Source organism: Scomber japonicus, chromosome 19 (assembly GCF_027409825.1).
Source record: "Scomber japonicus isolate fScoJap1 chromosome 19, fScoJap1.pri, whole genome shotgun sequence".
In the NCBI taxonomy this organism is placed as follows: domain Eukaryota; kingdom Metazoa; phylum Chordata; class Actinopteri; order Scombriformes; family Scombridae; genus Scomber; species Scomber japonicus.
Window position 1 is genome coordinate 8,285,888 of NC_070596.1, and position 14,871 is coordinate 8,300,758.

The 14,871-nt window shown below is 40.7% G+C and overlaps 1 protein-coding gene across 1 annotated transcript; it reads right to left on the reverse strand.

The window, feature by feature from the left end:
- Positions 1 to 339: 339 nt before the first annotated feature.
- barhl1b (BarH-like homeobox 1b) lies at positions 340 to 5,225 on the reverse strand. The gene is made up of 3 exons (XM_053340282.1): positions 4,775 to 5,225; positions 1,969 to 2,191; positions 340 to 640 (listed from the first exon to the last, which is right to left on the reverse strand). The coding sequence occupies exons 1-3, from the start codon at positions 5,223 to 5,225 to the stop codon at positions 340 to 342; spliced, it is 975 nt and encodes a 324-aa protein (XP_053196257.1).
- Between the last annotated feature and the right edge of the window lie 9,646 nt (positions 5,226 to 14,871).

The window sequence follows — 14,871 nt, forward strand, 5'->3', positions numbered from 1 at the left end:
TACATAACTTAGATGCTTTGATTCATATTGAAAAATAAATAAATAATAAATAAATAAAGCTCATGTCCCAAAAAACAAAACAGGAGGAAAAAAAGAGAACGATCCTTCCAGTCAGTTCACACAGTTCGCCTTTGAGTGTCAGTCACAAAGCTCCGTCCATCATATCGGTTCTTTGCACCATATAAAGGCCTTGAACCGTCTTTTTCTTTTTCTCTTGTTCGTCATATTTTTTATTTTCTGTCTGTCTTTTTTAATCTCTTTTAATGAGTCCCAAGCTGCCAAGGTCGGCGTGTAAAAAAAAAAGAAAATTAAAAAAAGGAAAAATGTGCGGGGGCCGGCTCACCGCTGCTGAGCTGGCCGGGGAAGCACGCCGGACATGGGGGGTAGAGGCGGGGGAGGTGGCGGCTCGCTACCCCCCTGCAGACCGTGCAGGAGGATCCGAGGGACCAGAGGTCTCTGCAGGGCCGGCGGGGGCGCCGAGGGGCCTCTGTACAGATAGAGGGCCGCTCCGGGGTCCAGGTTGGACACCAGGCTCTGTGGGTAGAAGTACGGGGATGGGAACATCCTCTGCAGGGCGGAGTAGTTTCCAGCTTCAGCCAGTAGCTCCAGTCCCACCGCGGTCTGCCTCTTCCACTTTGTCCTGAAAAAATAAAGAGGAAAAAAAGAGAGTTTTAGCCTTTAGCATGTGCATATCTATAAATTCATGTAGTATTAGTGAGTTTGTTTGAATTTGACACGCACCAAAATAACTCCCATCTGTTTACCTGAGGTCCAATTAGAAGGCAGGAGCAGTCTACATCTGTTTTTTTAATAACCAAAATCTCCAACCTGCCACTTGTATTCACACCCAAGGATGTCTGTTAGATTGCCAGTATGCACTCCAGGTGAATAATTCATAATAAAGATAATTGAGTAGATATAGCGGTTTGTTTGAATTATTGATATGCACACATGCAACGATGCATTATTCATACCCCAAAGTGTTGTGTTTTTATATTTATTTATGTCATTTAGCTGCCTGAGAGGCGAGGCTGTAGACAAATAAATGCTAAAGTTAATTCAAGCGTAAAGTGCAGAGAAAACGTGGTTATGTTACGTTTTTTTGCGAGCGTGTTTTCAGACTGTTTCTTTTAGTGGTGCTGGGTGTTTCATTACCTTTAAAGCAGCCTGCTGGCAAAAAAAGAGTTCACACCTAGTTTTTAAAGTCTTTGCAGTTTGATTGAATGTGAATTGACTTTTTTTGATGATCATATCTGATTATAATGGTTGTATTATTAAGATGCTGAAAATATGTCAGCTCCGGAGTGAAAAGCGTGGAAGCAGACAAATGTGTCTCCATCATTTTATGTTCTTATAATAGAAAGCTAAACTGGAACTCAATGTGCCAAAAAAAAAGAATAATAATAATAGTCTTATTATACTAAAATATTCACAAATTACTGACTGATTGCAAATAAAAATATCGATTTATTGTCTGTCAATCAATATTTTCTCCTGGTGAATTCGCTGTGTGTGTCATTTAAAAATAAAAGTAGCTAGAGTTTAACTCATCCACTATTTAATATTCCAGATTATTCCTAACTCATTTTATTCTGTTTAAAATGGGAACATTTGGTGTTAGTTTTGGACTTCCGGAAGAACAAAACAAGAAACTTAAAGACGTCCTTCAGGCCTGAACTGTGATGCAGGCTTTGCCAGTTTTATCTGACGTTTTATGGACTCAACGATGAATTCATTGATTAATGGAGTAAATAATCAGTTGATAAATCGATACATAAAATAATCTGATGTCCTAAGTGGCTGAAGTTTAGGGTGATGGTGAAAGGAAAACATGGCGTCCTTCTTGTGTCTAGCCTCTTTATATGAGCCAACCGTGAGAAATCAGTTCTCACCCCCCCTCCTCTCCCTCCTCCCGTTCACCCCCCTCCCCTCTCAGCCCTCTTGAAGAGTCAGCAGCAGGGTCTTTACCTCCGGTTCTGGTACCAGGTCTTGACCTGTGTGTCGGTGAGGTTGAGGGAGGCCGCCAGCTCCATGCGGTCCTGGACGCTCAGGTACTTCTGCCTCTCGAAGCTGCGCTCCAGCTGAGCCAGCTGGTGGTCCGTGAAGGCCGTCCGGGCTTTCCTGGGCTTCTTCAGCCGGACCTGAGGACTGTCTCTACTGCTGGAGATCTCCCTGTCCCCCTCCTCTTTCACTGGAGGAAGGAACAAGAGTGGAGAAGAGAAAGAAGACAGAAAAAGAGAGGGAGTGAATACGGAGCCAAGGCCTCACATACTGTGTGTCTGTGTGTGTGTGTGTGTGTGTGTGGACACATGAAGACATAAAGAAATGTATAGCAGCAGTATTTTCTATAAGGCACACAACTATCTGTATAAACTAAAATAAAAAAATGATCAAAAATGGTCAATTGTCTGGCCTGAAATAGAAATATAAAATGATCTTTATATGTGGATGAAAGCAAAACATAATCCAGATAACATTAAATGTGTTTTTAATTGGATGCTTGTATGAAAGCTGCTATAAATAATTTTATGAATTTGCTGCTTTGTTGATTGGTTGCATAGATTTAAATTATTTTAATAAAATAATTTAAAAGACGTGATTAAACCCAACTTTAGATGTATATACTGCGCTTATTTTTTCTTTAAATGAAACTTTATTAGCATGATAAAAGTGCGGGAAACCCCAGCAAACCAAGCCGTGAGTTTTATTATGAATTATCTCAAATCACTGCTGACTATTCGCTTTATTGGAATTTAATAGAAATGGACAAAAACACGTTTTAATATATATTGATAAATATGTTTCCCTCCCTAAATACTGGCTACTGTTTATCTACCTGACACATTACCGTGAGTGTGAAATCACTGCGCTCCGTTGTGTGCCTATGGGCGATATGCACTTATTTGATTTGCTTTTAAATTGTTATGAAAAGCTCTTCCAATATTCACACTTCCAATCTGATATTTCTCTGTCAGTGGAGCCCGCAGCCTTTGTTCTGTTTCTGCGTGGTGTCATGTCAGGGCGAGCATTGATAGTCAATTCTCTTAATAATAATAAAAAAAAGAAAGAATGAAAGAAAGACAAGAAGAAGGAAAAAATGGGGGGGGGGGAGAAGCGAGCGAGGCGAGAGATCTTGGTAGTTGAATAGTTGAGTCGTCTCAAGAAGCACAATAATCCGCCTAATTGAGCCACAAGGGAAGGACGAGCCTTTCAACCGCGACCGGAGGAACTTCACAGGACCGTGGAAATGAGTGGAAATCAAGAGCCGGGCGGCCGTGCACGGTTACAAATCTGATTAGCACCGGGGACAAATTGCATCAAATCCCTGAAATATTATAGGGGAGGCGGATTCGTGGAATCAAAGCTACCGTACAGGCGCGCTGTGGGCCCCGCGGCTTCTTCAATCAATCAGCGTGTCGATGAGCATCTCCATCTGTGACACACACACGTGAACGCGCACGCACGCTCACACACACACACATACGGTGAATTTGTTGAGCAAATTGATGACGTGACGCGGTTTCGATAGTGAGCAAGAAAAGTGAAAAAGGAAGAAAATTGTTGATTTATAAAACAAATTTTAAAAAATGACAAATTGATAATAGCACAATAATAATAACAATAATAATAATAATAATGAATCTCAAATATGTCTCAATGTGATTTTTAGTTGTGTGTTTTCTCTTGTAGTCTACAGCGGTGGACTTCTTCTTTCCAGGCGTTGCTTCATTAAACTGTCAATGGAGGTGACATGTCTGTTATGGCTGACATGATTGGAAACAGAGAGGCCCTTGATGGCATTTATCTGGAGGCGACCCTGTCATCTCTCCCAATCTCGCCTGCCTGACATCAACAGATGCTTTTCTGGATATTCTTGAAGCGCGCGTACAGGCAGCCTTCTCTCTCCTTTTTTTTTTTTTTTTTTTTTTTTTTAAATGGAATAACGGAACGCAAGTGCACTCATTAACCTGTCACCGTGCAGGGACACATGGCATGTTTCCACCACCGAGATGCAGCGACAGAGCAGCGGGTCGATTTTTCCTCATTGATGGCTTCTGGTGGCCTGTTACTATAATGAAGTGTACTGTCAGGTTATTAATAAATATCACTCTTGGTCACTTATTTCACACATTATTCAAAACCCGAGTTACTAAATATTATTATTAATATTATTAGGCGTGTTATTATTTTAATTATTAACAAAAGAATAAGTATATTTCCTCTTTTTAAAGGGCTAAAATACTTTAACCTGAGCGTAATGCGTTTTTAAAAACAGTGTAATTTCTTATAGTTTTAAATTTTGAATTTTATCACCCAGCACAGCAAAAATGCTTAAAGAAGGTTATATTTAGAATAGAAGTTTGTGTTTCATTTAAATTTAATTTATTCTTCCAACTTCATGTCCTGCTTTTCCACATTGCACCACAACATCTTCTAACAGACCTCCATGTGCCCTTTTTTATTTTATTTAATTATTAGGCTACTATTAAATTATTATTTAATAAGGTTTGTCCAAATTAAATATTAAATACTTTTTAAAGACAGCAAAATAAACACCAACTCCAGACAAGCTGCAGCTGAGCAGCATACACGAATAAAGGCAGAGAGGTCACACATATATATTTAAAGTCACCTTAAAGGATCAGAAAGCTAAAATCAGTTTTCTCACTGTTTGTACTGGAGCTAAAAGTCTAGTATGAAACCAAAAGACTAAAATCAGTTTCACCTCCAAAGCAGAACATCTCCTTCACTGTGTGCAGCTTTCTATTCTTACCTTTATATTCACTGTCTGACGATGAGTTGCTGTGGATTTTCTCCATAAAGTCGTCCGCTATCTTCGAGGCCAGCCTCCCCGCCTCCTGAGTCGGCTGTCCATTACTGGAGTATGGTGCACATGCGGCCAGAGGCTTACAGTCCGCGAGAATATCTCGGATGAGGAAGGACGAGGTCACGGTCCTCTGCTGAGACCCCGCCGATATCTGAGCGTGCTGGAGGTGCGGCGGCAGACCGATGCCGTGACCCTGCCTTTGGGCCACCTCGTCCACGCACTCCCTCCTCGGCGATGGGGGCGACGAGCAGCCGCTCTCCACGTCTGATCTCGGGCTGAACTCCAGAGGCGAGCGGCACTCCCCCACCAGGCTGTTCCCTTTGGACACCGGACTTCCAGGCCTGTGGGACAGCAGCGAGTCAATGCCAAAACTGGACCCGTTGGCGGACGCCTCCATTGTCTTGATCGAGGCCTCCTCAAACTACCATTTGGTATTCAGGACAAGTTTTATTTTAGGGAGGGGGAAAGAGGGGGTTGTTTAAGTGTCCGTTGATCCAGTCGAGGAGAAAGAACCCCCCTCCCAGCACCAACAAAAAATGTTTTTGGATACGCTACAAATGAAGATTATTCATCCGCTATTTCCAGTTCCCCAACTGGTTCTTTACAGAGAAAATATCTCCAGGCTAAGTTGAGTTACAGCAATCGTCCAAGCATCCGATTTTCGATTTTTTTTGTCAAGTCTAAAGAGATGAGTCCTCCTCAAATCGATGCAGCCGCTGGAGTGTCTTCGGGAGATTCTTTTCGCTTCCGTCCGGATCAACTCCTTCTGTTTTTTTTTAGTTTAGAAACCTCGTCGAGAAGAAGCACCACTTATTGCTCAAATGATCTCACCTGCAGGACACGTAAAGACGCAGAAATAGATACTATTTCTGGATTCTTTTTTTGGGAAGCCTCAGCAGCGCACCGGTGCGTGCGTTTCAGCACCATGGACAGGTACAGCCGCCTCAGACCTGAGAGATCACCGGGGAGAAAATAGCAGAGCAGCTCGTCTTGTGACCACACACACTGCACTAGAAAACTGTGCGCATTCTTTCAAGCAGAACAACAAAAACCTCACCAAAAAAAGACACGAAGGGGAAGAGAGAGCGCGTGGAGAGTCCGCGAGCTGCTGCAGCGACAGAAGAGGAAGAAGGAAGGGCACAAGCGAGAAAAAAAAGAAGAGGTAAACTGGGTTAAATAGTCACAACTGGCAAGTAAAAGGACGAGATGTGATGGGGGTGGGAGGGAATCCCAAAAAATTGAACTTGAGGAAAAGTCAGGAGCTAGGTTTTAAGAGCGACTCGTCCACGTGAGTCCCCTGTGACAAGCCTTCATTGGCTGAGGGGAGCTGGAAGTGGACCTCCCTACACGCCCACTCACTCTGCCTCCCACCCCTCCCTCCCTCCCTCTCTCCTCACCTCCCTGGCTCATCCTCACTTTGATAAAAGAGACACTGAATTCATCAGGAGACTCAGATCCAACTGTTTACAGGCAATTTTCACACTGTTTGCTTTCATTACATCATTGATGAGGCTTATAATGGGGTTATTATGTGGAGCAGGCAGCTCGGTGTTTTTCCTCTCGACTCCCTTTCTTTCACCGGGTTTGTCTCCCACCTCCACACCTCCTCTCCCTCCAGATTTTTCCACAACATTTTGATTTAAGTATCATCACTAATTTTATTCTTTATTTCGTATGATTAATTGATCAGATTGAACAGTGTGTGCAGGTGTAAATGTTCTGACATTGCAGGAAGTATTAGAAAAAAATGTCTTTTTATTTATTTATTATCTTTCCTGCTGGGAGGTGGTGATTATATTGTTAGATATATATTTCTTTTTATTTGTTACAGGCATGTTAACAGTATTTTCTATCATGATTACAACCATTTTACTCTAAACATTGTTGCCTTTGTATTTTAAAAAAAAGTTTTAGTAAAAAATGTCACCTTTAAAAATCCTCCAAACAACATTTACAGATAAATGATGCCAACATATTTTTTAGGTCGTTCAAATAATAAGCAAACTATTATGAAAGGTTTTGAAATTGAATAGGAACAAAGTCTGTCCATTCAGCAGTCATTATTTACTGCATAATGACTATTTAATAGTCTGTTCTACACAATAGTCCGAGAAGCGTGACGCAAAACTTCAAGAAGCGTGAAATGCCATTGTGCGCACTTTTCACCTCAACACGCGTGAAATACCATTGTGTGTGCACTTTTTTTTAACCCACGCTGCACAACAGTTTGCCCCGCACGACGGCCTCGACAGCCCCTAATAATCTAACTAACCCCCTCTCCCATCATCACCGACACCTCCTCCTCCTCAACCCCCCCAATTCTCTTCCTCCTCCTCCTCCACCCCATGTGACCACCAGATTGGAGGCGCGCGTCGGTCTCAGACACCGGCAGGTTAGTGAATCCGCTCCCCGCTCCCATGGGGTCCCATCACGGCTGCAAGCTGTCACATATGAGGCGGGGACAACACAGATATAAGGCGACACACACACCCACCCTGACTTAGCTGTTTCTTTTCTCCTCTAGCTGCTGGTTGCATGAACAGCAGCAGTGGTTTGATGCTTTCTCTCACTTTTCTTGTCTTTTTTTGTGTGTGTTGTCTTCTTTGTATTATTACCGTGCTGCGCGTTCACATCCTTCACTAAATAAACCATATGATGATTAAACTATCACTTCCTCTATGTGATCATCATCAGGCCTGAAAAACTTTTAATAGTCAGATTTGTTTGTTAAAAGACCCCCAAATTATTTATTTATATGATTTTTTAATTTCAACTGTTTATTACCCAAACTACTGAGTTCATGTCACACATAGCATTTCAGTGTGTGGGCTAAATGTGGGTGAAATGACTCTATTATAAACGTGGGAAAATTAAGATTAAATGGGTTTATATCTGGTTTTTTTGCAGTCAAATTTACCAGCAGATAGAAAATCATGATTTATTTTGTAGGATTAAAAGAAAAATAATGAACAGCATTCTGTAGCATGTCTGCAGTAATTAATTCAATTACATAGAAAGGGCTGCAACTGATTATTTTCACTACCAGTTAAACATTAGGATTTTTTGTGGGTTCATTTAGTCTATATTATATGTATATGTACATATAATATGCTCTGAGCTCAAAGTAACATTTTTACATTTCTTTTTTCCACTAATAGCCAAAAAAACCCTAAAAATACTTCATTTAATGTAGTATAAATCAGATGAATCCTCACACAGGAGAAGCAGAATATTTGACATTATTTCTTGTGAAATTATTCTCATTGATTAGTTGATTATTGGAATTTTGATTAATTGTTTCAGTGCCAATACAGCTTTACTACTACCTTTGACTGCAGCTATAGGCAGAGTGTGTGTGTGTGTGTGTGTGTGAGTGTGTGTGTGTGTGTGTAATGATTTGGTTCATGCTCCTGCTGATTTTGGACAAGTGTCCTTCTGGTCAAGTGAAGCTTGATTAATTTTTTTTTCTCGTGTCCAGGAAGTACTCTGAATTTGAGGGCCAATGCAACTGTTACCCCAATGACGAAACACACATACACACACACACACACACACACTGATGTTATGGGAGGATGTTATTGATCCATGTTAAAGAGAGGAAGCAGGAGTGATTTCAGGAAATGGTCAGTGCATGGTGAATTGCTGCCTGTCTCTACACCCTTCCCTCTCTCTCTCTGATAGCTAAGTAAGACTTTATTATTGATCCACAGCCCCATACCTTCCACTCAGATTTTAACAATAACAAAGTTTGAACCCTTGAGCCATTTGACTGGAGCAGAGACTGATTTTCTCCTGGCTGAACTCACAGCTGTACAGTTGTAATTGAATTATTTAAGTATTTACTCATACATCAATGACCTGCTTATTAAATTAAAGTGTTGACAACTTGACATAAATATAGATTTTTTTTGGTTGTTCAATTGAGATTTAATGTTGAGGTTGCAGATTGTGTGTTGGACAGCCTACAAAGGCCTTTAGCAAAAAATGCCAAAGGCCTTCTCTAGAGTCACTTTGGTTTGTCCATTCTGGTCTACTGTAGAAACATGGCTATCCAACATGGTGGATCCACTAAGGATAGATAGATAGATATAAAAGATTTAAAAGCTCATTCTAAACTAATTCAAACACCATTTATATTTTTAGTTGGTTTCACACTAATTAAAACATATTTATAAATATTATATTCCATTTCTGCCAAGTCCGTTCAGCTACATGACACTAAATTCTACATGCTGCACCTTTAAAATTAATCTGGTACTGTTGTCATAGCAACAAGTCCTTAAACCTAAACCTGCTACAGTGCAAGCCTGACAGTTAGCTGGATCTTGATCAAGATTTTATTTTAGAGTGAAGCTCAAATATGAATTCATTTTCAAATACAAATGTCTTTTTTATAATGAAGAGAAAGTTGATATAATTATGATTTTAGATGGGAATATGCAGGCTATTGATAATTCATTAGAATCTATTGGTGTAATGATATCAATTTCATTTTTATAATAAAGAGTTACCTTTACTTATACATGATAAAATATACTTCTAAAGTATATCTATTAAAGGAATGAATACAAATGTAGTTAGGTATAGGCTACCCTGAGAAATTGTGATTAACTGCAGAACTCACCTTGCTAAAAACATGTTTATGCAATTAAAACCTCATTTTTAGTTTAGTTTTTAGAAAGGTTTAATTTCTGTAACTGTTTATATGATTGTTTAACAGTGATGAAAACAGTAGAAACATTACAGAGCACAATGTAGAGCAAAATAACAGCAGTAAAAATGCAGGAACACATATAAAATGAGCATTAAGTCCATTAATCTATTACCCTGGTGCATGCTGGGAAGCTTCCCAACACACCTATGTCATTTAACCACAATCACATGATCAGCACTCAACCAATAATATGAATTCTGATTACAGTTTCCACCCTTCACTCATTACCTCCCTCTTAATTTAAGTTACTGCATTCAAAGAACCAAATTAGCTTGATGAGATTATTTAAATCTGATTACATGTTAGCCTGAATTAGTTGAGCCACATTTGAAGAACAGGGCCTCTGGTCTTTGAATATTTGTAAAAAAAATATCATTAATATAAAACCTGAAATAAGAAGAAGTGGCCATATATGCAGTTTCATCATTATAGGCCATACTGAACTGTCAGTGTTAATAATCTATCTGTGGACATGTGTGTTATTTTGTTTTGTTTTTTCTCTCTCTGCATTATTGGAAACCTGTCCATAGGCTTTACTACTAATAATGCCTGCTGGGCCTTCTTCAGCTTCCTGTGCTTTTGTTGTTGGTGGTGGTGGTGTATGTGTGTGTGTGTGTGTGTGAGGGGGGGGGTGTTCAAAAAAAAAAAAGAAACAACATTGTGCTGCACTTTATTTACTCTGCTCAATTGAGCATGCGTGTTAAATACACATCTAGATATGTTTTGTAAAAATGTGTGTCGCCTTTGAATAAACTTTGGCATCTCTATCGTTTTGGAACACGGAGTAAAGCTTGTCTTTCGAAAGGGGGGGATGTATGTAAAAAGATGACTCCTCTCAACAAACAAACAGCGTTAAAAAAAAAAAAAAAAAAAAGGCATGGGAGGAAAAAAAAGGGGAGAAAAAAAAAGAAAAGGGAAAAAGGCGCTTGCTCTGGAGCTGGTGCTGCACCCCGGACCAGTCAGGGATGCAAATGATGCACCTTAACGCCATCAGGTACTGAAGTTGACAGAAAATAATGAGAACCCGCTGAATCTTTTATAAGGTTAACACTCACATTTCCCAGTCAGCTGTCACACAAGAAAGAATTTAGCACATGCATGCGGGGCGAAATAAACCTTCATCGTCTCATTAATGCTGACAGGGCCCTGGACCGCCAGCTCCCAGCGCCAGCACCGCCACAACCTTCGTTTTGTGTCGGTAATTTGCAGCGGAGACAGACCCCCTTCTCCTGGAGAGGAAGAGGAAAGAAGCAGGAGGAGAAGGAGGAGGAGAGGAAGAAGGAGGAGGGAGATATTACGGAGTAGAGAGAGATAGAGAGAGAGAGAGAGAGAGAGAGAGAGAGAGAACGGTAGAGGATCGTGGAGTGAGAGCAGAAGAAAAGAGGGAGGGAAGGTGGGCTTTGGAGGGGGTGGAGGGGAGGTGGAAAGATGGCTAGCGCGCCAGGAGTCTGATTCTCCCCTAATTGGAAGCATTGGGCATTGTCAACGGAGGATTTTCAGCTGCTCACTGACAGGTAGAGCCGTCAGAATGATAGCCCACTTGTCAGCGCAAAAGACCAATAAAAACAAACCACTTTTGATTTAATTGGAGGCCTAACCATGGTGTGTGTGTGTGTGTGTGTGTGTGTGAGGTAGAAATGTGTGTGCCTGCAGGCCCAGGGCCACTGGGAGGAGGTGTGAGGATGAGTGTGGGGTTGGGGGGGGGGGGGATATTTGTGTCTGCACGTGTGAAGGAAATCATCACTCTAACCATCAGATGTGCTCGCCCTGCCTCCCATCTTCGGCCGTCGCTCCTCATCCTCGCTTTCATCCGCTGGCACTTCGGGGAAGAAGAAGAAAAAGGGAGGAGGGGAGGGGGGGGGGCTAGTGGTCACGGACCCTCCTGCTGTGAGAGGGTGTCAGGAGGAGGCAGGTTTTGATTCTGTCCCAGGAGGGGCTCAACATCACAGCGACAACACTCTCTCTTTTTCTTCATCTTTTCCATCATCATCTTCCTCCGTCAACAGACTTCTTGGCACAGATGCCCACCTTTCAAAAAAAACAGGATGAGCAATCTTTGACATTTCTTGCGCCCCCTCTGTGTCCTACAGATTCATGCGACCGGAGAAAACAGTGCATCGTAAACTTTTCTCTCCTGGAGAAGAAATGTCAGAGTGGAGGCGACTGTATCTGGAAGATTATATTTAAATAATGGATGCTAAACTGCAAAAGTGAAATAAAAAGACAAAAAAAAGTAGATTTGGGTTCAAGAGCAGCCAGTTGAATCTGAATCTAGCATCAAAGTGATTCATCAAATTTGAACGCCTTCGAATTATTTATGATTAATTGATTTCAACTAGGAGGGAAACTTGTTACTGTATTTACACACGAGTGCACTTGGTTCAAATTTAGGCAACAGAGGCCGAGATATCCTGAGTTTTAGCACCATATGTTACTCTAAAAACACTATTTCCCATTAGGCAACTCTTTCATCTTTCCTTCTAAATTCTCTAATCATTACACTCCCAGTTTGTAACATAGGTGTTCTGTTAAAAACTCTAAGTCTACCTAAGTCGAAGTTTATCTTTTTAGCTCTGTGGCAATAATTTGCTAAAGATTCTTCCCGACAGTAAACAATAAGCCAGCTCCATAAAAAGTGATTTTCCCAATTCAGAGTGGAAAAGCTTCCCAGAGGAGTGGAGGCTGTTATAGCAGTGGAGTCATGTTCATGGTTTTTGAATGACATACTCAACAATCATCAATGTAACGTTCAGGTGTCCAGATACTTATGATCATTATGTACAGTTGCTAAATAACTCCCTGGATGTTTTATACATAGCTCTTTGTCAGTGAAAAGAAAGAAAGTATTTTATGTTACTAACTTAGAAGTGTATCTAAAGTAGAACAGACTATAGAAACCTGACCCAGGTCCTTGTTTATGTGTGTAGCTCATTGACTGTCCTCATATGATTTGGATACCCATGGGGACTGTCACACCTTGGTAAATATTTGCATTCATGGTGCTATAATGAATTGAGGTGTTAACAAAAATGTCATGTGATTCTGAAGAGGGCTGCAACTACTGATTACTATCATTATTGATTATTCTACTAATTAGTATCCAGGTTAATTGATTGTCTTAAAATAGTGAAAAATATCCATCCCAGCTGTCTAAAGTGACGTCTGTTTTTTCTGACCAACAGTCCAGAACCCAAAGATACTCACATTGTCATTTTATAAAACAGAGAAAAGCAGCAAATCCTCACATTTGAGAAGCTTTGACTGGAGCATGTTTGGAAATTGTGCTTGAAAAAGTGACTGAAGTGATAATTGAGCAAAGCAGCTGCAGATTATTTCTCTTTTGATCAACTTAATATAATAAAACTACTTTGCTGATGAGGTCAGGTCTTGTGTATTAGTGTTTAGTCAGAATGTATTGGTTTGGAGAGCAAGTGAAGTTATTTCAAGTACAAAGCAGTTACTCTGTGGTTTAACTAGGGTGATTATGGTAATTGTACTTTCATTTCATGAGATCAAAATGGAGAAAAAAAGCTGTAAACCTTCCCCACACCATCCCAAAACCATAACTAATTAATTGCTGTAATAATTAATTAGGATGCTTGAATTGGCTCCACAGACTAACGTGTGTATTTTTCATAATTGCAGGTCTACACACGGATCTGAATATGCGCCCACCTCATCCTGCACTGTCGGCCTAGCTCGCACGCACCTTTGCAACTGGCGTTTTATTATTCTTGACAGAGTTCAGCGAACACATCTGGTCAGAGGATAAGAGGGGATGGAGAGATGGTGCCAAGAGGCAGAGAGGTGAGTGAGGAGCCAATGGTGAGGGGTGTGGGGAGGCGGAGGACTCGGACCCGAAAGCATCCATCATTAAGCGTCTCTCACGAGGAATGCCAGCTCCTTCAAACTAGGGACAACCCTGCTTTCCCTGACCTTTGACCCCTTGGGCCTAAGCTGTAAAGTCTATTAGATCCATCAGGAATGAGATGAAGGAGCTCAGGCTGTAAGTGATTATTTATTTTTTAGTTTAGATGAAGGTTTCCTGACCTTAACTAAGAAAAATGATATGAACACAAACTATGATCTTTATCCGACTCCAACAAAGTAACCTGGTCTAAGCTTAGAGGAAGATCAGACAACACAACACTTTTGAGAGGTCCTGGCAAATTTTGTTGTCCTACAAATATATACTTTATTATATATCATTTAGTTTGGATATAATACATTTTTAACACATTTTTCTTCTAAACCAAATTTTCATTAACAGTCTTCTTAATTGTTCCAACTTTGACTGTATTCTTAACACATACAAGAACTAAAAAAAACAAAACAATGCAGACTAAATTGCAAAATTATGATTTGAATGAGGATATAACTAATCAAAAAGTACATAAAATTAAGAATCCAGCCAAGCATGAGATGTAAACTTTTGTAACTTGAGAACAGGACTGCAGCTAACAAATATATTCTTAATCAGTTTGTCTGTTAAATGTTATTTTAGATAAAAATGGTGGTCTTCAGATTGTTTGTTTTGTCAAAAGAGTAGTAGTAAAGTCTCACATTTGAGAAGCTAGCACCAGTGAATATTTGACATTTTTTCTTGATAAATGATTTCTATTAGTCAATGATCAACTTATTTACTAACTTGACTAATCAATGAATCAAATGACTTTCACTAACTTGACCATTTTCTTTCTCTGAGGTCAACTGATTATTACTGAGCACTTATTTCAGTGCTAAATAACAGTCAGAGTGCTTTTCACCAAGCAAGATGTCATAGTTCAATGTTAACCTGTCATGTACCCCCCTCCACCCCCCCTGAGTGATGGTGCATTGGTGGGCTCACATTGGGCGGCGGGTCCCCTGCAGCTGCCACAGGGAGACACACACACGCTGGTGGGCAGTGTGGAGGTTTCCCCCCATGTTCCTCCAGTTGTGTGTATTGGGGGGGGGTGTAAAGTGTCCAGGTTTGCCCCCTACCCTCTACTCTGCCAGGAGAGGCTGAGGCAGGCCGGGCCCCTATGTGGGGAGGTGGGGTGTGTTGAAGAGGCCGAGCCTACAACCATGAATCACATCAGTGCTGTCACCCACATGCATGCTAACACACACACACACACACACACACACACACACACACACACACACACACACACACACACACACACACACACACACACACACACACACACACACAGCACAATATGCAACATTTGTTTAATATATATCAAAAATCTGATCCCAGAGTCTAAAGTTACATCTTCAAACTGCTTATTTTGTTCAACCATTCAACCCAAAACCCCACATATTTGATTTACAACGATAGAAA